The sequence below is a fragment of the Electrophorus electricus genome, chromosome 11 (genome assembly GCF_041902795.1).
Source record: "Electrophorus electricus isolate QZ-2024a chromosome 11, ASM4190279v1, whole genome shotgun sequence".
NCBI lineage: Eukaryota > Metazoa > Chordata > Actinopteri > Gymnotiformes > Gymnotidae > Electrophorus > Electrophorus electricus.
The window spans coordinates 22,711,946-22,736,651 of record NC_137507.1 but is presented as its reverse complement, the minus strand read 5'-3'; the positions used below and the strand labels follow the sequence as shown (position 1 = coordinate 22,736,651).

Below are 24,706 nucleotides of genomic sequence, written 5' to 3'. Positions count from 1 at the left end.
GAAGCATGTAAAAAAAAATTTTTATTTTACATATAGTACAGGCTTTGATAGTCATTTCACTGACAATTTTTTATTTTTTTTTTGGCTTATGTATTTTTGAAACTTAACTATTTTACCAACGTCAGTATTTAACAGGATTTCATCTCAGTTTCTATGTCAACCCCTGATAGCAGATTGATTTTGTACATTCTCTTCACCACTCCATATTTCCCCACAAATACCGTCAAAATGCAAACAAGGTTATGTTGCTTTGCCTATGGCAATCACCCATTTGTCATAATACATGGAGTTCTGCTGTCTTCAGAAAAACCAACCAACCCAAAGACACTTCAAATAGACAGTACTGCATACCTCAAATAATACCAAAAGAACAGGGAAAAAATAAAACTACTAAAGTGTCACTTTGCACCACACTATTGGGTGCCACCTCCGTGTGAGGCCTTTCATCTTGCAAGCTAAAGGGGTCTTCCAGACTTAGCACTGCCCTAAACCAGCACAAAAACAATGTGACCGATCTCCTACTGTTCTGCTGCAAACATCCAGCCGCTTCAGACTCTGGGCTGCCTTTCAGTGTTGTTCGTGGGTTCTGTGTTGGTTGTTAAAGTTGGCTGTAGACAGGGTTGCCTGACCAGGATCTGAAACTGCCATACGATTCTGCAAAATTACAAATCATGAATACTTTTTTAGTGGAAGTTCTCTTCCTCAGGTTGAAAGGTTGACCATGATTTGTCAATGTTGCGGTATTATTTCAGTTACCATTTTTAGGAGCCAACATGAAGTAATGAAGGGGACTCAGGTTACCATAAACCATTGATTGCCAACTCCGGTGCTGGGCACCCAAGGTTCTCCATCTTATGCTATCCCTTCTCTGACCCAGCTTCTAAAGGGTTTACTTGAGAAGCTGAATCATGTGTGTTAGACAAAAGGTATACAGAGCATTAATATCCCTTAACAGGGAAGCACAGGGTTAATATTTCTGTGGAGCCACAGTTCACACTTTGGAATCCAAAATTCCTGATTTATGGAACGTCACCAGTTTTTTACACTTCTATAATATACTCTAAAGCGAATGCCCCATTTAAAAAGGGATAATCCACAGTGATGTTCTTTAGAGAAAAAAAGTAGGGAAATGGTCCCTTGCAGTCATGCTGATGTTAAGATAACCTCTGGTCACCAGAGATCCACTGCCTTCATTACAGGTGAGAAGATTGACATAACCGTTCCATTCTGGAGTGAATCTCCTGCAAGAAAAGCCCAAAACTTAATTTTCCTTCTTTGCAAGTCCGTAACAAACTCATGAGGTGAACGTGTCTCGATAACAGCTGCAACTGCTAAAACTTTTTTCTTTCTCCTTCTCCATCAAACATAATGGAGTATCCTTCAGTTTTTTTTTTTTATTATGACGACGTGATCTTTAAAAACACCAGGAAAAGAAGCCAATGAAATCCATTCTTACCCTGACAGAACTGGTCTATGCAGCAGGCACACAGTATCTACACATCAAAAATCCAATCAGTGGACAACGGACGGATTACAAATGCTCATCATCCCTATCCGTTATTTTCCTGATAATGGCTTAATTTCCAGTGCACTGCATTGCAAATAAGTCTATTTCTCATATAATCTTTATATGAAAGGGAAATTTCTTTGATAACTGTCATACAGACTTGAGCTGTTCACATGAGAGGTGATGGGATGGACCTCAATTAAATTATCCCAAAGATAGATGTGCGTTTTAACCTTTGTTTGACTAGTCATACATCAGATACCATTTCTTCTGGGAAAATGTAAACAGAATGGGGCCAGTATACCACTGGATGATTTTAATCCATATTTGCAGTATATTCCTTTTAGGAAAGGGGTTCCTTTGTCAAATGCCTTAAGTACTGCATCCTGGTTATCTTCTGGAAGGACTTTTGAAATATCCAGTGGATCTTATTGTAAGCCAGCCTCAGTTGACAAGAACCTCTATGTAACAACATTCCATTTGTAACCAACTCCATAAATAAATTGTACATGCGCCATATTCATTTTCACCTGCGAGTCCATCTCCCATCCTATGGTTGCATGTCATGAAGCTACATCATTTCAGCTTTGGAGCAATTTACCTTGTGAACAAGTAAATGAACAGTTCAAGAGAAAGGTCCATACAAGGTCCATATTGGTCAAAATAAAGCATCATGTGATTTTTAAAGCTAAGAGGTGAGACTGAAGCTCAGCATTGTCCATCTCTCTTGTTTCCTGCTAAACACCAGCTCCAGGTACTGGGCAGCAGAATCTAAAGGAATGCTCACCCAGAGCAGGTCTTCCTCCTGCAGTTCACCGCTTCCAATGGTTCATTGTTTTTTTCCACTTAGGTTCTGGACCTCATGAGGGTTCGCCCCCTATCGTGCATGGTACGTTACGCTTACTGCAACGAGATCTTGCTCAGGGGCTCCTGCTCTGGCTTCCACAGTGGAGGAGAAAGAACACAGCACAGTCTGAGGTTGAGACCCCTGTAGAGATGCACTGTCGGGGTTGTGGTGCATAGATGGTCTGGAAGAATGCTGCATCTTACATTTTCCCCCAACACGGCTTTCAGGATCTTTGAAGTGCAAATGAGAGAGAAAAAGATAGTGGGAGAAAGAACATCGGACGGGAGGAGACCGGGGGGAGAGAATAACATTCCTCTTTAGGAGATAATCTCTAGGATGTAGAAGATGAGCTCCATGACCACAGGACCCTCACTCAACTGGCATGCTCCACTGTGGATGACAGGGATCAAGGCGCAATCCAGCTCGCTCAAATACTGCGGGAGCAGTGGCTGCCCATTACTGCCAGCCAGGTAGCCCACCTGCAAGTAAATAAAAGAAATTAAAACTTTAGCAAAAGCACATGCTCTTGACAAAACCAGAGTAAACCTACATATCACTTAGTCGAGGAATAAAGTCTTTTAGGCTTGGCATGGAATTATCAAAAATTGAAGATTAGGCCCCAGGCACAACAGGCCTAAGGCCCGAGTTTGCAGACTTGCCCTCACCTGGTCAGAGTCGAGTGTAACCCTCAGGCCTAGTTTGGCCATGCCGTCCTCTTTGAGCAGTTTGAGATGAGGGCACAGAGCCATGCAGAAAGCCCGTGCCACGTTCTCTGTGAGGCGGCTGTGCTCTGCTGGATCGCTCAGGCTGTTGGGCTGATCCTCACTCTGAAGAAAAAACACCTGAACAGAAAGGGGGGGTGGGGGGTTGGTTCTTTATACAGGCTAGGACAACCCAATTAATTATATCTCAGAATACATTAATGATGCATAAAAAAGAAAATCAGTATTACTGAAATGATCCTCAATAAGCCTTGACATAGAATGAATGAATGAATGCATGAAAGAACACAAATAACCTCTGTCCAGCGGATTACTTTGCCATTGGCTTTGTATTCCGAGCCGTGGAAGATCTTTACACTAGCGATAGACTCCATAGATTTTCCATCAATGGGGCTGATGACTCTAATTGGAGACAAGATAGTAAGGAGGGACTTTTAGATGTGAGAGGGGAATACATAGACTGTACCATCCATTGACACACCATTTGAAGCACTTCAATGGTCAGTTTCTGATCACATGACCACTGCTGAGCCAATATTACGTGGGTGACAACTGGCCACTAAAAACTGTGCATGGCAACAGACTCAAATGTACACCTAAAAAGTGTTTCTCAATTAAAATGAGTAGTGAGTAATGAAATCTTTCTGTACCAGTCAGTGAAACTTTTAGTTGTGATCCAACCACATGGTCCTTCCAGTATTTAAGGATCAAATTGTGGAGTACTAACCCTTTATTGAAATTTAAATCATCCTCTATCCACCGAATATAGACTTGTTCCTGGTTTTCCTCCTGATCAGCTTTCCCACAGACAATAGTGAAGTCCTTCATCTCTCTCAGTGCCTGACGCAAGGCCTCCATTGTTTCTGCTGTAATCTGCACCATAACTCCATCTACAAGGGACATTTTCCCATTACTTTACAAAAACAAACAATGCAAAGAAAAACAAAAAACATACCAATAAATAAAATTAAACAGATTGACAAAAACCTAGTTAAAAGCAATACTGAATAAACATGTCAAGTTTCTCAGTAAAACTGCAGGTCAATAGTTCTTAGATCTCTCAGAATTTCAGGAAGAGAATTCCAGAGTTTGGAGTCCATAGTGATTAAAGCTTAAATACATTGTACTGCAAGTTGAAGACCAAAACACCAGGCCTGGACAGGTGTACTTGTCTGAGGCATAAGAACATACAATTAAGTCTGAGTCCTGGGTTACAGGAGTTAAGAGGACATTATGCTCAGCTTTGCACTCCAAAGGGAGTTAGGTTGACCTATATTTGCACAAGAGAACTAATCATTTATGGCAGTACCTTCAACAATGCTGGTCTTGGCTAGATAGCCGGACGAGGCCTTCAAAGCACCGCTGAACACAAAGAAGCAAGCTCCCGTCACTGAGAAGAGTTTAAGAACAGGCTAAATCACTCAGCTGTATACAGCGAGAAAATAAACAAACATTCTGTTTGTTTTAAACACAGGCCAAACAGTGAGATTACTGATCGGGTAACAGTACGTGTGCCTGGGACCATCACAGGGCCATATCAAATGCATGTACACTTGGTGACTGACCAGAAAGTAGAGTACTGCACAATGTGCCCGGAAAGCCGCCTAGAGGCCAATTGCTGACCTTTACAGAAGGCCTATGTGCAGGAAAATTCCACTATTCACCCTCCAGCAGCATGTCCTGACTCCAGAGCTTCTAACTGAATTCACCTGATACACAATTTAGTCTAATTTTGTCGACATGGCACTTTTTACAATAGACATTGTTTGACAATACAACATAATTGTCAGAATCATAGACGTGACGGTTCATTCTCATTCAGATTTACAGCTGCTTTACAGCAATCTGGATCTGGGCACATGATGAGCAAGCTGGGGGCACCTCAGCAGTGAGAAATATATAATAGTGGATGAAGGTGAGTGCAAGGATTTGGATGCTGAACTAAGGATCCTCTCTTTGGCAGAGGTGATTTAACTTGTCTGTGGGTTCAGGGGCTACAGCTGGTTGTGGGCCCCAAAATTGGTATGCATAATATCAGCATAATGCAACAACACAATACAACAGAGTTCCCTCTGGACTAATATAGACAGATTATCCAAACCATAGTAAATACAGAAAACGCGATAGCTCAGAGATAATCAGCAGAACCAATAACCATCACTGAAGATTCAATAAAATAATCAATATGCGTATACTTATATATTTAATAAATATGCATATGTTTATACATATTTAGATATATGCATGCTTCCAGAGATTATATATACACACACACACGCTTCCAGTCACTGCAACTTTGACAAACTGGGTTCGAATGTTCAGTTTTCTCCACACATCTTGCATGCAAAACCAATCCCTTGAGAGGGAGAGTAACACAGCCACTCTCCGAGTTAACATTCACCATTGCTTAATATGAGAGTAAAGAACATTTTTGAAAAATTTTTTCTAAAAGTTATATTTACACTCAGAGGCATAAAAGTGAGCTGATGAGATTCTGGCCCTTTTTTTCCCCCAGTAAGCACAACTGCGGTGGTCTACCTCACTTGGCCCTTCAACCTGGGTCCATGCAGTAAAGGTCACTGGCTCTAATGTCTGCACTGCAATTAGGCTTCTCACCCGTTGGTAAAACCAAGGCCTCCATGTCCTCTGTGGCAACGATAACAGCAGTGGACACAGGCTTGGATGATAGAAGCATTAACATAATAGTGCTAGTTGTATCCTATGTCTCATCCACCAGCTTTGGCTCCTCTGTGATAGCCACAGCCACCTTTATCATTCAAATCAATATTAATGTCTTAGCTAGTGGGGCTCACGGGTTGGTTAACTAACCTCGACTCCTCAGACTTTGATGGTGAAATAAACCCTGCTTTTTGGAGGAAAAACCCTGTGTTCTTTTCCATCAACTCTTGTAATTTCTGACTTTGGGCATTTTGCTCAAAAGCTAACTAATTTTCACGTTGCATTGTATACAGCCACAAATCAGTAGATCTTTTGAGCTCATCATGTAAATGATGAAGAAGAAAAAAAAAAAATTATTGGTCTTTGTGCATGAAGCTTAGCCATTCACATTAAAACAGCAAATCCAGGGACCCCATTTATTTGAGGCCCCTGGGCTGAAGCACAGGGAAGTCCAAGTTTTAAATCAACCCTGCTCCTAGTAAAGCCAGAAAAATGGTAGCATACCCTTGCGAGGCTGGTGGTGGATGCTAATGGCCTGTGTCTGGTAGTTGCCATCATCATTCTGCACACAGACTAGGTGGGAGTCTGCATGCTCGTTAAAGCACGCACCCATGGCCAGCACATGCTCGTTGGACTTGTTCATAGCCTTCATGAGCTGTGAGAGGACACAGAGAGGCACACAATGGTAAGGTCTTTTCAGCAAGACAGCATGGGTGAGCAAATCCTATGAGTGAATGCCAAACACCATCACGGGCAGCACAAATGAGCAAAATAACAAAAGACGTGGTGTACCAACAATAAACAAATGACATTCTTAGAAGATAATGTTGCTGAAGAAGTCATGTGCCCCAGTAGCTAACTGACAGCATTTTCAAACCAATCAGACATGGCACACAGGTGTGGAGGTTTCCTCCTTCACCTCGTTGTAGCGGTTGCTGGGGATCTTGATACTGGTCTTTTTTACTTCCATGTCCACCACCAGACCTCGAACCACTGGTAAGGTGTACTGATAATTCCGGAAATCCTGTAGAGGAGTTGAACACAGAGCCCCCTTTCAAAATATATTAGTCAACAAAAGGCAGATGGACAAACTGACACAAGAATACCCTTACCGCTAGCAGGTTTATGATGGTGTGACCAGTCTCTCCAAAAAGGGGCTTTCTGAAGCGCACACTGAACAGCGGGCAGGGGTAGACTGCAACACAGTGGCAAAAAAAAAAAAACAACTAAACTAATTTACACAATTGCTATGGAGCATGCTTGAGAAAGGGAGAACAGCTTTTTCAAAGCATAGCACCAGCGACGACACCATGGAAGCCGTGGAAGCTTTGTAAGGCAGCGAAGCCCAAGAGAAGCTTCTTTACCCAGCTGACACTACACAAGATCCACAACGTAGCATTTCAAACTAACTCCAGCAGTGTCAGAGCTGAGTTTCACAGTTTAAGCTCTCAGCAGTTTAACCTCAGTGGTGGGGACACACTTTGTTTATATATTCCATCTCTTCAGAAGATGAAGGATTAGCTCAAGATAAACAGTGAGCTGTCTCAGAGGGATGGTGGAGGGTGTGGTGTCAAAGACACCTTTTCAAATCCTTAAGAACCACCAGCACTTCCTGTGTCTGTTCCCCCAAAGGACTGCCATGAGCTGTTAAGTGGAACCCTATAATATACTGCATTGTTCAGCAAACAGCCAATAGCTCATAATGGTTGCTGTTCATCTTCTGCAACTTTGGTGTTCAGTGTTGCATAGAGACCTTGAAAGAACACGCCAGCAACTGACTAAGGTCTATGCCAAAATGACAGGCAGCTTTGCTTTTGCTCCACTACTCTAGAAGTCAGTTCTAATGCTGGGCTGTTTAATATTCAGAGGTTTTGTAGTGTTTTAATTAACTGAGGGAAGTTTAGGGAAGGCATAGCTAAGGTAGAAAAGGGCTGCGGTTCCCCATGGATTGCCCAAACGCCTAACCCCATCGGTGCCCATTAAAATTCAACATAAACACAGCCACCCTAATAGGAATCTCTTTCCTTCATCTTTATAGCACCATGAACCAAGAGTAATGAAATAAGTTCATAAAGGTACCCAGCACCTGTCCTAATAGGGCCACTCTCCCATTCAGCTTTGGCCCATTATGCTAATGCTACTTATAATGACAAAGCAAAAGACAGTCAATTAGCATGCTAATTATACCATGCTAAATAGCTGCTACCAGTATCCATGCATTGTTTGCCCTTTTTATTCACCGTTTGTTCTGTTCAGCCACCCCTTTAATAGCTGCAGGGATGAAATGGCACCGAAACCCGTTCCTGAAGGTCCGATACGCCCACCCACACAAATACACCTACACCCACCCACGTTCGACAGGCAGAAGAAGCACTTGCTCACATCTGTACTCGGCTCCCAGGCGTAACATAAGGCGGATGGGGAAGACCTTGGCCCAGGGCGTCTCCCACTTCTGCACCAGGATGCCGAAGAGGTAGGGCGGGTTGGGCAGCAGCAGGTCCTGCAGGGACTGGAAGGTGGGGCTCACGTAGAGGAAGCCGCCGTGCTCCCTGCTGCCCAGGAAGCTCTGCGTAAAGAAGGAATGGCCCAGGTGGCTCAACACGTTCCCTGTGGCCCCAAGTGGAAAGAAAGATAGCACAGATGAGGAAGCATTGGCCAATCAAGTGAATTGCATAAATGGAATATAATATGCATAATAGTCACATAATAGTAGCAGCAATAAATTATCATTTGCTAGCAATGTCATGTAAACTGGCTAATGACAATCTGTCACCTGTGCAAGCATGTAGTATTTGAGATGAGCTGCAAAGTGGGTTGTTTAAACTTAGCACTTTTGGTGAGATTTAAGTCAGCCCTATTTGTAAACATACTGCTGAAGTGGCACTTCAAATTTGCATATTCAAATTGTGATACAGAAATGCTAAATTGCATACACACGCGTGTATACATGAAGAAAAACATGCTAGAATGAACTGGGCAGACAAAGCCTCAGCAAACTCAGCTCTCCCGTGTCAGCTCGCGGGTTAACTGAGTCACTGAATCAGAGTAGACAGATAACATGTTTTTATACAAGATGGCCGATCTGGCTACTGTTTTTGTGATCGTGTGTCCCCGGAGACAATAGCCATTGCCGTCACGTGGACTTTCTGCCAAGCTGTGCGGTGGCGTGTGATGGAGATCCTGATGTCAGTGCTAAAGGCCTTCTGCTGAAGCAGCATTCACGCATGCCTCCGTCTTATTTTGTGTCCGTTTTACCAGCAAGGGTAGAGGTGCACTGATTTTGCAGTGTGGTTGTACTGGTGTCAGTGTAGTACATTTGCTGGTGTGGAGGTGGAAGGATTCAGCATTATGGTACTCAGTATTGGGGGGTGGATTTTTGCTGGTTTTACCTGTGAGGGCCTCCTGGTAGAGCTGCACAAAGTGACTAAAGATATCTTTCGGAATACTCTTCTCATCAGGGAGACACTGCAACAGTACCACCACCTCCGCCTGGCCCATAGCGTGCATGCCCTTCGTCGTCACGTACCAGCACTTCCTGTTTACATCTGCACATTGATGGAAGGGGAAAAAAAACAATCACCAAAAACAGAGTATTTTAAGACGACAAAGCCTACACCACAATCAAGACGGGTAACAGACAATGGTGCAAACTTTTTAATCCAAATAAAGAGCCGACGGGATCCGGCGGGTCCACTCACAGTTGACCAGTTTAACCATGGCGAGCAGGTTGGCGTTGAGCACGAACACGAGCGGGTCCGGCCCACCCTCCTCAAGCTGTTGTAGAAGCTGGATCTCGGATGGCCTCTCTTCCACAGCGTAGTCTGTAGAGGTAGGGCACAGAGGGTTAGTGCCCCACTCGCACAGGAGGTTTTGCTTCGGTTTCTGCCTTCATGCGTCAGCCAGGCAAGAGAGACCCCATTTGCAGAGATGCACCACTTACACACGAGCACAAGAACCAATGGCATGTGCACACATACACGGGATTGGGGGGGGGGGGGGGGGGGCAGATGCAGATAGATGTGAACGCGCGTGTGCAGGCATGCAGAGTGGAGGCAGCCGAGTTGGTGAGGATGGGCAAGCACCTGTGATGTAGCCTCCCGTACCTCCTTTGACGCCTGTGGAGATGAGGATGGGAGGAAGGCCGTCATCTGGGATCAGGCTGACTGAGCTACCCACAGGGCTGCTCATCTGAGCCCCAGTGGCCTGGATGGCCTACGGCAGGGCACAGGGAAGAAAATCCATAATTCAGAACCACAACAGGGCAGTGAAAACACTTCAAAGACACAGAAAGGACTGCATTTGCAATCAGATGGCTTCTGCTTTTGGCCATGAGGCCTGAGTGGAGATCATGCCCACCTCCAGTGGGCTGGCTGCCTGGGATTTGCTGGAGAACTGGGAGACATTGAGGGGCTGGGAGGGGTTGGGGTCTGGACTAGGTTCTTTAGTGGAGTCTGCAGTCTCTCCGTTTGGTAGAATCCCATCAGCGAACCACACCCGCCTCTGCTCACGAGGGAGAGAACCTAGTAGAGGAGCAACCAAAGCAAACAATGACTGCATGCAGAAGTCCGTAGCACAAATCAGGAGCTAATCAATTGGATTTTGGTGTTAGTGTAAAAATCCTAACAGTCAAATTACAATATTAACCAATAGTTCACTTGAGAATGTTTCTTTTGCTAATATAATCTACTGTGGGTCAGTTATCATGCAAATAATATGTAAATATGTGCAAATAATATGTAAATGACACCATTCTATTCAGTCTTAACTAGTTTCAATCACTTTTATCCACATGGCTGATTAAATTTGTGACCAATTTCAGAAAAGCAGTGCTTTACCATCCATGCCTGGCTGCTTGAGGACCCCGACAGGCACCATGACGGTGGGTGGGGGTGAGCTGAGGGCCCCTGACGCCTGAGCCTGCTGCAGAGGGGGAATAGTGGAGCAGTACTCCGCTGGGTTGTTAGGGTTTGGGCTCTGGGTGCAGCCACCTGCGGAGTTCTCCCATGACGGAGCTGAGGGGAGGGAATGAAAGGAAGATTCAACCTGTGATCAAAGGATTTAATCTCCTCCTCCTCCCTCCCCCCTCCATACCCCTCAGGATGATCCGGGAACTCGGTTTATCGCTTGTCAAGGATAAAAGTGGCATTTTTGTCATTTCTCTCCATAAATACATATGAAGCAAGCAGAGAAATAGATGTGAAGTAGCAGAGTGCCCAAGACAAGTGGCACCAAGCTATTTTCCAATAGGACAAGTACTGCATCAAGATATCTGATTAACTGGTGCTTCAACCTTCAGAAATTTCCCTAAGGTCCCAATACTCAATTGTTGCTCCTGTAGCATTTTCACCCTGCCAAGGAATGAGCTGCGATAAAGTGGCTAACCAATCAAACGTAGCCAGGATCAGAGTCCTAAAGTCTTAGTCTCTTTTGTAATTAACAACATAGTAATTTTTCAATACATTTTGTTATTTTTCATATGATAACACCAAGATTCTTTTAAAATTAAGATTATACTTAACACCTGAGATTGACATGGGCAAAATAAATTCCATTACATTTAAGGAAGGCAAGTGAAAAAAATACCGCTTCATATAAGGATTCATCTTTCATATATTTTTCTTCTTAATAACTTCTAATCCCATTGTACCTCCTAGTACACAGAATGAGCTTGGCCTGTTGGTACAAAGTAAGTGTACCTAATAAACTGGCAACTCAATGTACATGACAAGTGCTTTTAGACCACAATGACAAAAACTTGTGTATAATTACAAAAAGTCTAGATTTAAGTCATTTTAAAATCAATAACAACAACAACGTGTAATGAGGATGGCAATGTGGATCCAGAGCTGTTTTTAAGAAACAAATCTTTGACGTACAAATGGTTTTGGCATCAAGGTAGACGTAACAATCCAGGACCTATTTAAGATCACTCACCATTCAGGAGAGCTTGGTGACAGGTCACACAGACCCGTGCCTCCTTCCTGTCCATGTACATCAGCCTGCACTTGAGGCTACAACATGCTGCACAAAAAACCTGTGCGCACACGCACACACACACACACACATACGTCAAAATATTTTTTTTTACAATAACCAGCATCTCCAATCTCCCTCCCGTACACCTCTTGTGTGGGTGTCTAGTCAAAAGTACAAATCATGTGAATGCTGAGAAGAGGTCTGTGCAAAACAGAGGAATTCTCTCCATTTAGTAGCTTCCTACACCAACAAGCACTGTGCCCTTTACATGGGCAGGAACAGTGTCGGTGTCCATGGAGATCGTTACACAGCCTTGTCTCTTTTCGGTCATTGTCTTTTTGGTCTCTGCCTGCAACCCTGACAGAGTCAAAGACTGTTTGTTTATTGCCGCGGGAAATTACAGCGCAGGCCAGCAGCCGAGAAGCTATTTTAAAGTGCGGCGTCAGCATCCTCTGCTCCCCCAGAAGCCCTTGGGCAATTTCTTGGGCCCCTGAACTGTGCAGCAATTACTTTACACATCCTCTGAATACCTCTCAGTTCTAAAACTTTGCAGTTCTTGGGATGCCACAATTAACACACATCCAAAAAAACACCACAACCTCTGCATGACTATCTGTGGCATTTTTTTTGTGGGAATTGAGGACATTGCTTTTTTACAAACTAGCTCACGTTCAAAGATACTGGTTAGTTCCCATAGTAATCTGGTGCTACTAGTTACAAACAGCAACGCGAAAGTAATAATCACACAACATATACCAGACCAAACGAAAGGACAAAAGATCCTTACCTTGCCACAGGCCCGACAGTGATGCCTTCTCTTGGTAAAGGTGAACTTGACCTCGCACTTCATGCAGATGGGTGCCTGGGAGTCCGGCACCCACACAGGCGCCACCTCCCCCAGGGAGCTGAAAGGCTTCCTTGACAGCACCCCCTGCTGGCCCGCCTGTAGGTCATTGTCAGGATTCTCCAATGGGTCGTGCAGGCCCGAGGAACCATCCCCACTCTCAACGTTCACCCTCCCAGCCCCAGAGTCCGTCACCCCACAGGACGACTCGGAGCCAGCAGCCACCCTGCACTGGGCTTGCAGGTTCTTGTTCCTGCCCAAGGAGCCCAGCTCATTCTGCACCTGGCCTGAGAGTGGTCGGGGTATCTGCAGCTTCAGGCTGAGGGGCTGCTTGGGTCGGGCACCGCCATAGGGCACACTGCCCAGCTGCAGGCGCCCGTTGTTGAGTTTACCTCCCAATTCAGGGCCGCCGCGGCCCAACTCGCAACACTCCTGCTTGCTCTCCTCCATCTCCTTCTCCTCGGTCACAGAGTCCTCCTTTGAAGGAGCTAGAGGCAGGCCATATCCATCTCCATCTCGTTCCTCAACCAGGCCATTGGGTTGAGGTCTCTCCGCATGTGGTGATTCAACTAGGGAATCTTCATGATTCTCCAGTTCTTTTTGCTTCTGGCACATAACCTGGCTGTCCTTCTCCCTCTCAGCCTCGAGTGGTCTGCCATTCCGAAATGCATCCATGCCACACTCTTTGTCTGCCACCATCTTGGGAGGGCCAGTACAGTTCTCCTGCAAAACTGTTTCCACTGTCTCAGAACTGTTCCCTTCAAGAAGCGCGGAACTGTATTCCCCCATTTTGCTTTCCTCTGAGCTGACGGATACACCGTCATCGCTCTTGCTTGCTTCTGTGGCCTCCGACTCAGCTGATGAGGTTCCATTCTTCAAGCACGCTGCCCCACACCCAAGCCCTTCCTCAGGAAAAGAGAAATGAGTGTTGTTAAAACAAGCTCCTTCACCCTGCTTCTTCCTCTGGCCTCTAGGCCCTATGCCCAGGGAGTCAGGCCAATGTGCAGCAGCAGGGCTTGGATCATCACTGGCCTGCGAGACCTCAACGAGACCGTTGCAGCTCGGCCCGGGCAAGCAGCTGTTTTTGAGCGCCCCGGTGGATGGAGAGGAGGCCAGTGCCTGGCCGTCGGCGCTCACTAGCTTGCCAATGTTGGGCTGTAGCAGAGGTGGGCTGTGGACGTCCGCTGGGCGCTCTTCACTCCGGGCCTCCGGGGGAAGCTCCAGGCTTTGCTTAACATCTGGCACCAAGACCTCGGCCAGAGACGGGCCACCAGAGGTCGGAGGTTCCAGTAGAGGCTTGAAGTTGAGAGGGCTGTCCCGTGGGCTGAGGTCAGTGTGGGTCAGAGCAGGGTTCAAGGACAGGAGGTGAGCTGGTGGGGCGAGGATCTGAGTCCATTTTGCATCAGCGAGTGTGGGGGTGTCTGTTTCATCTGAGGAAAATGACAGACAATGAGAGAGCTTATTAGCGTTGAGGCAGGAAAACTGTTTCTGAGAAATGAGAGAGAAGGATGAAACAAATGGCAGATAAATTGGGAAACGAGGTCAACAGAGACTGGGAATTTCTTGAGAAGTGGGCCAATTTGGTCCTCGCCTTGGGATCCATCCGTCAAGCTGACACATGAATGCATTGGAATGTGGGCAGGCTTTCCCCCTTAAAAAGAAAAGCAAGCACAAGCTCACACTCACTCACACAAGCATGCATACACAGACAAAGACGCATACACACAAACAGCAAGGGACTCACGCGCGTGTTTGCACGCACACACACCAATTTTCCTGCTTTTTCACTGGCCTGTTTGATAGTTTTATGTCACCCCTATTAATCTTCAGAGATCAATGTCAAACAGGACATGCATTCATTCCAATACTCAATGGAAATTCTAAGAGGGTTAGTGTGAGTGTGACCCTGCGGATGGCAGGGCTTTCAAGATTCGCCTTTCAGTATTCCACAAATATCGTGGATACACAACAACTGAAGCCAACATACTGATGGCAAAGATTGCCATCAAATCATCAAAACAAACACACTGTAAAATAACCCTGCATACTGCACACATAAATTAACCTTTACCAGGTATATTGCATGTACTTGGCTGTGTGACACCAATAAAACAAAAACCCTCAAGGAAAAACAGAGTCAGGAGCCCTGGGGGAAAAGCTAATTCAATTAGCCCCATTTAGACTGCAGACTGCTTCCACCAGCAACCGCAGCCTGCCTGACGTGGCCATGCTTTACAAAGCTAAACATAAACTCGGCTTCTAGTCCCACTCATATTTAGAACATATTTACGATGCATTTTGTTTTTCATTAGATTCACTTTGCACAACTGGGTTTGCCCTTGAACTCAGTGAGCCTCCACAGAGAAACAGCATTTTGATATACACCCCCCACCTCCATCAGCAGCTGTGTTCCTTGTCTACCCAACCATCGCTGTGTGTGTACAGGCCAAGCAGGGCGATTGAACCCTATCCGCTGCTTCTCCTGCGGCGTGCAATTACGTGCGAGGGGTTACGGACCTTCGTTCTGCTCAAACTCATCCAGCACCTTGTCCAGGTTAAAGGCCTCGGCCTGGAAGTAATTCTCCATGGGTCAGGAGGCACTGCTCTGTCCAGTGCAGTGTAAACCTGGTAGGGAAGAAGTGAGATGTCAGAGAAACCCAGAGGGGAAAAGCAACAAACACAAAGAATGGTTGTGTGTGTGTGTGTGTGTGTGTGTGTGTGTGTGTGTGTGTGTGTTTCCATGGGACAAGCCAAAGGAGGAGTGCAAACATGCATAAAATCCAAACAGTTCATGGAGGAACTCTCAAAAGGTGGTTGTAAAAGCGTCTCCCACTGAAAAGGTTACCGCTCAAGTGAGGAAAACACTACTGCATTTTAAGAATGGCACAGGCTTGCATACTGTACTTAAAAGAACTTGTAGCGACCCAACGCTGACAAACATTAAAACGCATTCAGGTCGGCGACCTTGGTTCTCACCTGCACAGCGGTCCTCTGCAGCAGTACTAGAGAAATGTCATGCAGGCTCTTCTGAGAGCCCGTCTACCCAGTCTCACAGGCACCGCACGCCCGAACCTAAAACAAAACAGGAAGTCTCAGAGTTGGGCATACAAGCAAAGAGATCTGTGCGGTGAACCAGAGTCCAGGGGATTATGACTGCCAGTATTTAGTTTAACCCCAAAAGGGGTGTTTAAAATGTACCTACCTCTCACTTCTATACACACTCATACATATACAGTTAGAAAGTATAGCAAATCTGCTGCCTTGTGCAATGTATGGAAGACATCCCCCAGATCTTTATCAATGGTTAATTTCTGGCCACATAAAAATCCAGCAATGACAGGGACACTCATAGCCCATAGTACCACTGGCATGTTGAGAACCTTCCAGTACTCAAATACTATCTGGGTCAACAGAGGTCCTGTACTCATAAACTGACAAGTGATGAATTGAGTTGAGGGTGGCTGATAAATTGTTCATGACCTTTAAGACCTAATGCCAAATGAAGTGACCAGTGAGTATGTATTTTGAATAATGGGGTGGTGAACGTATGGCTTTTGTTTATCGAGTTGTGTTCATGTCCTTAGGTAATGAGAGTGCTGTGGTATGTTCCTGATGGACATGACATAGCACAGGATGGCTTCCTGTCAATTCAAACCCCTAAAGCCAAAACAGGGAGTGTGTTCATGGGACTCTGGTTTGATTTTAAAAACTGCCTACAACAGCTCTCCCCCCCCCAAAAAAAATGTATTTTTTGCATGAGCCAATCTGATGATCTCTGCGATCTGATGATCACTGCCTTACACACACAAAGTCCTGGACAAGAGTGTGTCACAGACAAAGCAAATATTAGAGCACACTTGTCATGCCAAAGGCCAAGCACTAGCGCTACACTGGAGAGCAGAGATTCCGATGAGCGAGGGCTTCAGAAAGCAGCCAAGTCAACACATTTTGTGTTTAGTTAGAGATGCAAGCTTTGCCTCAGCGTCAGCAGAAAACAGGATGGGACCACAGGAAGAATGGGATGAGGAACACATACTCAGGCAAAAGCACTTATATCAGAATGAACCCTGGAACAAGTAGCAGGCCAGACTGTTTTACACCAGGGCAAGTAACAGACCAGACCATATTTACAGGGGAGATAGTGGTCCAGACCATATTTACCAGGCTAAGGAACATAGTGGACCAAACCATTAAAAGGCCCAGTCCCAAACTGTGCCCTAACCCCTGTGGTTCTCTTCAAAGTCCACAGCTTAGTGACATGCAACAGCATGCAGACCCATGATGCACAGAGGAGCACTCAAGATTACAAGCACACACATTGGGACAGACTGTATAGTACCTGACAATAACCTAAAATTATTATCAAATTATTAAGAATTACATATCTAATAATACTTAACAACTAATAATAAATCAGTAGAGAAATGCATTTAACTCGCTTATAAATATTTTCTTCTTTGCCATAATGCTGAGACTGCTTGACACAAACTGATCCATCTGGATAACCCAAAATTACATAATATAGGAAAGAGACTGTTGAAGCCACTTCGCTGTGGTGCTTGTCAAAAGCCACAGTAACGGTGCTTATGAGCACCTCTTTGATTGTGATAATAAGAAATGGGACACCCAACAGCATTGAAGTCCTCACCTGCATGAGCATTTGTGGACTGCAGGACTTAAGTGTGCCGGTTGGGACTGTGAACACTGGGGCAAGTAGCAACAAATGACCCTGAGAAGTCTGTGATGTACATTATTATTCTGAAGGCATATTGAGAACATACTGAGCATACAGAACCTCCAAATAAAAGCAAATCTGAATTTCATCGCAAAACATTAGGCATCACATTAAATGAAAAGGTTCTATGGCCAAGACAAAGCCTCAATTTTGAGTCCACTCAGGTTTTTCTTGGTATTACATTAGCAAATCAACACTGCTACACCCAAAAAACGAACATTTTACAACTTGCAAGGTACATTGCCAAAACCTGCATGACAGATCAAGGTTTGGGTGTGACTGTCAAACAGCAACTCACTGTTTTCAATTAAGATAAACTAAAAGCAAGATCACTGGGCTATGCTAAAGCACTGGTTACAAACTGCTACACAGGACAAAAAACATCTAGCAAATGTTGATGTGAAACAATAATCCCATGAATCCAAGATATAATCTGCTATAATCATGAATCCAAGTTCACATAATGCCTCATCACCCCCCCGCACACACAATTTAACATGCCTCACTGTCTTTTTCAGCTACCTCAAGGCATCAGGTGAAACAATTGGCTAGAATGAGATTTTATATATATATATATATATATATATATATATATATATATATATATATAAACATTTTATGGAGGTCTATATAAATAATATGAACAACATATCTGATAGTCAAATCAGATTATTTGAGGATGTATCCACTTACTGAGCAGCACAACCACCCCACAAAGTGGTAAATGCATAAATAAAAATATGTAAATAAATGTCTGTCTTAAACATAGTTTTATAGTGATGCATTTCATTTTCTCTACAACTCACTAGTAGTTAGTTCACCACTGGTTAGCACCAGTTATTTTTTTACCAGCCCCACACCCCCAAAGACGGGGCCACATATGTTTAAGATTTAATTATCCCACAGATTTCCTGAATTATACATTGCTAGTCAGAGATGAGGGTGGAATGTTTTAGCTTTGTAAACTTGCTATTGAAATAGTACTGCCATTTTAAACAAAAACACAAAAGCATCACAAAGGATATGCTGTGTTACAGTGGAGTTTATGCCTATAACAAAGTTGTTCAGAGAACAACAGGTTACAGCAATTACAAAAACACACCTCAGGCAAATTATTAAGGTATGAAACTGGTTACTTTGCATGTCAGTCACCTGATTCAAAAGTCTTGGGTCAGACTTAGCCACTGCAGCCCCTGTAAGTAGCAAGACAAAATGCTTAAACATTCTAGAATGAACATCAAGACTCAATGATCGTAAGCATAGACACATTTCCACATAGCCGAAGAGTGAAAATATTGCAGATAACTTTGATGAATCATAGTGTAGGGGGCGGGCACAGGCATGATACCAGCAATGCAGGTCTGTTTGTGTACACTGAGGAGTGTTCACAGAGAAAGAGGGGGACACAATCAGGTGGCTCACAGAACCCAGCAGAATCAGACCGTCATTAGCCCTGCCACACCGATAAAAGTCAGGGCCTTGTGTGAGATTTTTGCAGGGGTTCTGAGGTTTAGTTTTGGGTGGAATGGGCCAAGGACGGCCTGTTAGGTACCTCTGCCCTTTCTCAGTGAACTCTTAGAACAGCTGGAAAGCAGCTAGTATAGCATCTCACACACAATTCAAAACAAGCAAATATATCTGAGCTATGGTCATAGGCCAGACAGTGACATCGGAGATACCATTTCAAAAACCTTCACCTTTCAAAGACAGCATAAGCTCTCACATTGTGTTCTGAAGATGCTGCCTTTTTGGACTGCATTCTTGTACACAGTCTAAGACGGTAACTGGAATACAGTAACCTGAAACCCACCCCTTTTCATCAAGTATGGCCTCACTTCCTGGTATTGTTAATTCCCCCCCCTATCTGTCTTGGGCAGCCCAAGCAGGAATGGTGACAGGAAGTCCAATGTCACTGCCTCCTCAGTCTAGGAATAGTGGGCTTCCACTTTCTTAGACCTGCAACTGGAGGCAGATTGTAGATACTATGCCCTTCAAACACATGACCATTGCAACCCATGGTAATGATCATACACATATACAAAGGCTTCAAATTCAGTATGTTCTCAAATTCCAGCCCAGCCCAGCATTAATTCAGGAAATCAGCCTCCTGACCTTGAAAGAGAGCATAATCTGCTGAGCAAAAGGAATGATGTGCTTTTCAGTACTTTATTCTCTTTTTTAAGTTGTGTGTCAACAAAAACAAACAACATTAAGAACATGCCTGTGTTCTCTTATTATGAGTGATTTAACATCAGCAATATCTACTGGAATGGCTTAGATATCTACAAGGCTGAGCCAACAGGCTGTTGCTAATGCAAAGGGGTCAGTCTTTTTTGGGGCTTTGCTACTGTTCAAGTACTTCTTATTATTAATGATAAGCCTAATAAACAACCCCCCAAAAAAAACCCCAACAAAGTCTTGTTAAGTCTCGGTTATTTCTTTCATTACCATGGGTTGAAAGAACAGGAACAATTCAACTCTCGACAGCTTTGAAAGATCAAGTTACCTGTTGTTCCTAGGGCCCAGTACTCTTCAGAAAATGTATTTGTTCTGAATCATGCCATAGCCTATGAATAATATTGCAGAATGAGATGAAACGTTGCCCACCATAATAAGGCGCACTATCGAAATGAAAATCTATTAACAATTATGAGCATCTGAGGCCTTTATCATAGGGTCACTAAGTGACAAAGATAAATTCTTTTAGCCACTGAAATCCATTGTGGCAAAATCTTGCGCCGTTATTATACTACATCAGACCCCACTTCACTGGATAAAATGTAAGAGAACTGAACAGAGCGCCGCATGACACCCTCAGTCCAAACACTTTACTAAATCAATGGCTGACCACTACATTTTTAACTCCATCTGTACCCAGCCAAAATAATTTACGTCGAGTTCAGCACACCTCACTGCGTTTAAAATATAATTTTGCCAAACGAATACGTCACGTTCAGTTGTAATCAATATGCCACTACATATGGTAAACGTTTTTGAAACATGACCTCGTGGACAAATATAACACATTTTAATGTAGCTGGTGTTGCCATTGTGGACCGTCAGCTCTTCACTATCGGCTACGATGAATGATATTAGCGAGGTAGCTCGCAACGATCATCTTAACTATACACAAGTGCAGCTTAATAACTTTGGCTGTTGATCTGCTGCATGGACGCAGTATTTCCAATGTTTCGTTTGCTAAAGGTATAGCAAGCAAAGCTATTCTGAACGCTTTGCAGTCAGTGCCGTGCTTGCGATACTAACATAGCGATCCAAAAGTACGGACCTACGCTAATACGCGTTGCTTTAATAATCCTACTTTGGAGTCTGCCATAGTGGAGTCACAGCAGTTATAATGAATTCTTTTTTTACCACCACACCGACTGCATTTTGCACAGCAAAACGCAACTACCAAGCAAAATCCAGGCGGGTAATTTAACTAGCTACATACTTAATTAAGATCACCCATAAATAACTAACAAACATTACATGTGCGATAGCTATCGGTAGCTAACAAAAACATATCGTGCCGTTTTATTGGTTGTTAGCTAACTCACCGCTGGAATTCCCATCTTCAGTCACATCGTCACCGCCATGAAACTCCTTGATTAGCGTGCAACATACTTCGGCTATCATAAACAACCGAATATGTATGCGACATCTGCAAAATATCCCGAAACGGCTAGGCCATTTTAGTCTTCCTCCGAAGTCAGAAAGAAGTAATAGCACGACAACCCTCGTATATCCCTCCCCCAAGGTTTACTAGGAAAGGTTACTATGAACTGCAGAAGGGTGGGACATTTTGGCTCAGCCTACGCAAGACTGGCGTGGGATTCCCACACGACGGTACACAGTTGAACCAAAATGGCCCCTGTTTCATAACCTTGTGGGGTTTTAAATTTCAGAGCAGGCGACACCACGCTTCAGAAGCCAGAATAAGCGGCAGCATGCGAGGCGATACCCTAGAACGTCACTGTGGCAACGGTGTAACGCCCTTATATTCTGGAATTATAACTACACGAATGATTTTACGGACTGAAACAAACGGAGCGCAAGTTCACAGTTGCATTTTACCGACTTACTAAGGTTAACAAATATTGAAACAGATAATATAACAGTGCTCTGGTTCCTCTCTGCATAGTTTCCTCTTTTATGTAGGAACAAAAATGACATTTTTCATCTTTATATATATATATATATATATATATATATATATATATATATATATATATATATATATATATACCGATTCCATTATATATAATATAATATATATTATATTATTATATATAATATATAATATATATATATAATATATAATATTATATAGTATATTATATATAATTTTCATTATATATATTTTTCAGTATTTGTCATTTTGATATGCTATATGTTCAAAGAAAAGCGACCGTTTCTGAGACAGCATTCACATCAGTCCACTCGCACTTTTAAATTCACAAACTTCACCTTTACCTCAGAGACGGCTCAATTCTATGGGGTTACCGAAGCCCCTAAAGGTAGACATTAGGTTGTACATTTTCTAATGGATGGAATTTAGCCTGAAAAACATGCCAAAACCAATGCACTAAATGTATTATATAAATGAGTCATACCTATTTGTTCATTCTCAACATTTGTTCCTGACTTACCGACATTTTCCAGAAAGAGCACTCAAATGGAATCTAGTAGAAAATGAGCAAATATCTTGAGGATATAACATAAGAGATAAACTTCAATTTCAAACTAATGGGAAAAGTATGTGTTGTTGTAGAGCAGGTGGTCTACGCCTTGTTCGACTCGAAGGAAGCATAGATTCTGTCATACTGATAAATATGGTAGTCGTTCAGGATAAGAAGCATCTGCCAAAATACTGTAAGTGAAAATAAAGTATCTGATGCGTTTGTAGCATTGTTGCTGTCGCCACCAAGTGGTCACAGGATCAATAACTTGAAATTAATTGGCATTGAAGACGTCAGACGTCAGCGTGTTTGGTGGATACGTCTGAAATGTTAATTGTTCATTTATTGTACTTTCTGATAAATAGAATTTAGATTAAGAGAGCATCATTAAAAGGATAATTAGTTACTAAATCCAGTAGATCAAATTCATAAAAAGCATGCAAATCTACAAAAAAAAACATACAAATAATTTTTAAATTAATTTTCTGTATACATTTCTGTTTACCTTCTTTCTATTTACTTTCATACATACATACATACATACATACATACATACATACATACATATATACATACATACATCATTAGGTTCAGACCAGCTGAGAGACAGCATGAATTGTATGCACCTAATTCAGAGATCAGTGGTGTAACATCATACGTAGAGTAGCCCAAGTTCTGGGCATACCCAAGTAACACAGGCTTATCGAGTACCCATCCTGCCCACTGGTGGTCATGCAGAAAGTAAGGTGGGTCCTTTCTCTCAGATCAGCTGGCTCATTGCATCTGAGAGCAGCACACTATTGCTAAGGACCTTGTGAGCCACACAAGTTCCACCTCCACCATGCAGTGTTGAAGCACTCCATAAACAGTGACACTGATGGCAACCTATCTAAATTAGTCCAACTCCATCTCAAGTCCAAAATCTAAATGTTTCTCTGTATTCATTATTTATTCTGTTTTTATTCTGCTTTTTAAACCACAGGTCCCAGTGTGAAGAGATGACTACTCTTCATGTCAGTGATATAGACAAGTATAGTCCCACCTACGGATGGGACACAGTTGACCAGCAGGGGGCAACAGCATGAACACAATACCAACCAAGGCATAAATGATGCTAAATACGAACGTTTCACTTCAGTTCACTTTATTTGTAGTGCTTTTAACAACATAGTCACAAAGCATTACAAAATAAAACGTAATATCTGATCAGCATTACTTAGCATACTATGGTTCCCAAGGCACAGATAAGCAATGGTAGGCTCGCCATGTGAAGGCGGGAAAAACGAGAACTTCTCTTAGCCGCTCTCACTTGTCCAATAAATAGACCAATTTGTCCAACATCTTATGTTAAGGGCTTCTCATTAATGACAAAATGCTGTCTCTTGAAACTCTGTCAAGAACCAGAGACCAGAAAAAATAAAGCCAAACTACATGAAATTCGGGGGGGGGGGGGGTACTTGTACAAGCAGGTCAGATTTACAGTAGTGTCAGCCACTACTGTAGCAGAAATCGGAGACTATAGTGAAAGAAATATTTGAAAATAAATTAAAAGCAAATTTACAAAATAAGAGCAGAGAACTGGAAGAGTACTTTTTCTTTTTTTACATGTTCTACTTTTTTCCAACAAGTTTCTCAGCACTATACTCGTTAACACTGCTCTAAGTTTCCTCTATCACACAATATCTAAAAATCTGCCCGGGTGAGGGTAAGAGTAAACACTGGCTTTCTCCATGAGACGTGCTGCCTGTTTTTTGACCAGCTGCTTTCGCAACGTCAAAAAATAGCTGAACGCAATTGGAGGACAGCATGTACCCGCCCCGTTTTGTATACGTGACGCAACAGATGCCTGTGATTGGCTCTGAACTAAGGAGAGAAAGGGACTAAGCTTTTCATCTAATGAGAGCATGAGCAAAAACCAACACAAGGCTGAAACTCAGGTTCCAACAAAAGAGTTTCCACCTTATTGATTATTTAATACCTTATGACGATGAGCCATTTCACAGTTTTGGCATTACAAGGCCAATGTAAATTCCAGATGATTTAAAAATAATAAATACCTGTATATACAAATGTATTAAATCTAGTCAGCCTGCATGTCTGTCTCTCACCAGTTACAGGAGCTGAACACCAACACTTGTGAAGATGACATCTATTAAAGCTCGAAAAAGGGACTGAACTAGTGACAGGCTCCATGTCTCCTGTCAGGCAGCAGTCAACGGAAGAGACGAAGAGGAATTAAAACATTACTGTGTTCAACCTCATCAGTGTTACATTCTCTGACAGTGGCTTAAACCAACCTGTTTAAAAAAAATCACCTGAATAATTTCTCCCTGCCATGATACCTATCCATGCATTAAACATGACAGCAATGACAGTGTCAAAGCTCATTAATGTCCCTGTGGTGTAGTGCAATGTGAAACCACCTGAGGTTAGAAGCCTGTTTTTATTACCCAGTATTAACCATTTCCATAGGAAACCTATGTAAAATAATTTAAAAAACAAACATATTTTAATTAAAACTGCTCTGTACTCTCAATTACTAAAAACCAATCTAATTATATCCAAAATCCAAAAATTATAGTTAAGTTGTTTCTGAAGGGTACTAACACTTTGTTCACTTGTCTGACATTGAAACTCACCTCACAGATCTCCTCTTAAGGCCTTCAGCTTAAAGTTGGCATACACATACCCAGTGCTATTGGCTGACATTGCAGGCA

General features: G+C 43.2%; 1 protein-coding gene across 6 annotated transcripts; it reads right to left on the bottom strand.

Moving 5' to 3' along the window:
• Nucleotides 1–8: 8 nt before the first annotated feature.
• Nucleotides 9–21,286, bottom strand: zfyve9a (zinc finger, FYVE domain containing 9a). Of its 6 annotated transcripts, XR_014126175.1 has the most exons (22): nucleotides 20,868–21,285; nucleotides 19,817–19,877; nucleotides 18,463–18,503; nucleotides 15,552–15,647; nucleotides 15,093–15,200; nucleotides 12,519–14,005; nucleotides 11,690–11,789; nucleotides 10,591–10,767; nucleotides 10,112–10,275; nucleotides 9,838–9,967; nucleotides 9,454–9,576; nucleotides 9,145–9,300; nucleotides 8,138–8,362; nucleotides 6,868–6,950; nucleotides 6,675–6,779; nucleotides 6,260–6,410; nucleotides 4,386–4,466; nucleotides 3,804–3,966; nucleotides 3,373–3,478; nucleotides 3,020–3,196; nucleotides 757–2,833; nucleotides 9–654 (listed from the first exon to the last, which is right to left on the bottom strand). XR_014126175.1 is itself a non-coding variant. In XM_027030577.3 (21 exons), exons 5-21 carry the CDS (start codon nucleotides 15,160–15,162, stop codon nucleotides 2,672–2,674), a joined length of 3,639 nt encoding a protein of 1,212 aa, XP_026886378.3. In that variant the 5' UTR covers nucleotides 15,163–15,200; nucleotides 15,552–15,647; nucleotides 18,463–18,503; nucleotides 19,817–19,877; nucleotides 20,868–21,286; the 3' UTR covers nucleotides 9–2,671. The 6 variants fall into 6 exon arrangements, 5 of the variants coding, with proteins under 5 accessions (XP_026886378.3, XP_026886336.3, XP_026886351.3 ...); XM_027030577.3 differs by having other exon boundaries at nucleotides 9–2,833; nucleotides 9,859–9,967; nucleotides 20,868–21,286; XM_027030535.3 differs by having other exon boundaries at nucleotides 9–2,833.
• Nucleotides 21,287–24,706: the final 3,420 nt, after the last annotated feature.

Bases quoted from the DNA above. Each gene is read 5' to 3' on its own strand.
- zfyve9a (XM_027030535.3), bottom strand. From the start codon at position 15,162: ATGGAGAATTACTTCCAGGCCGAGGCCTTTAACCTGGACAAGGTGCTG. The intron at 8,363-9,144 runs GTAAAACCAGCA...TTGGGGCCACAG, and splicing joins CTACCAGGAGGCCCTCACAG to GGAACGTGTTGAGCCACCTG. The intron at 3,479-3,803 runs GTTAGTACTCCA...GTCTCCAATTAG, and splicing joins GATTTAAATTTCAATAAAGG to AGTCATCAGCCCCATTGATG.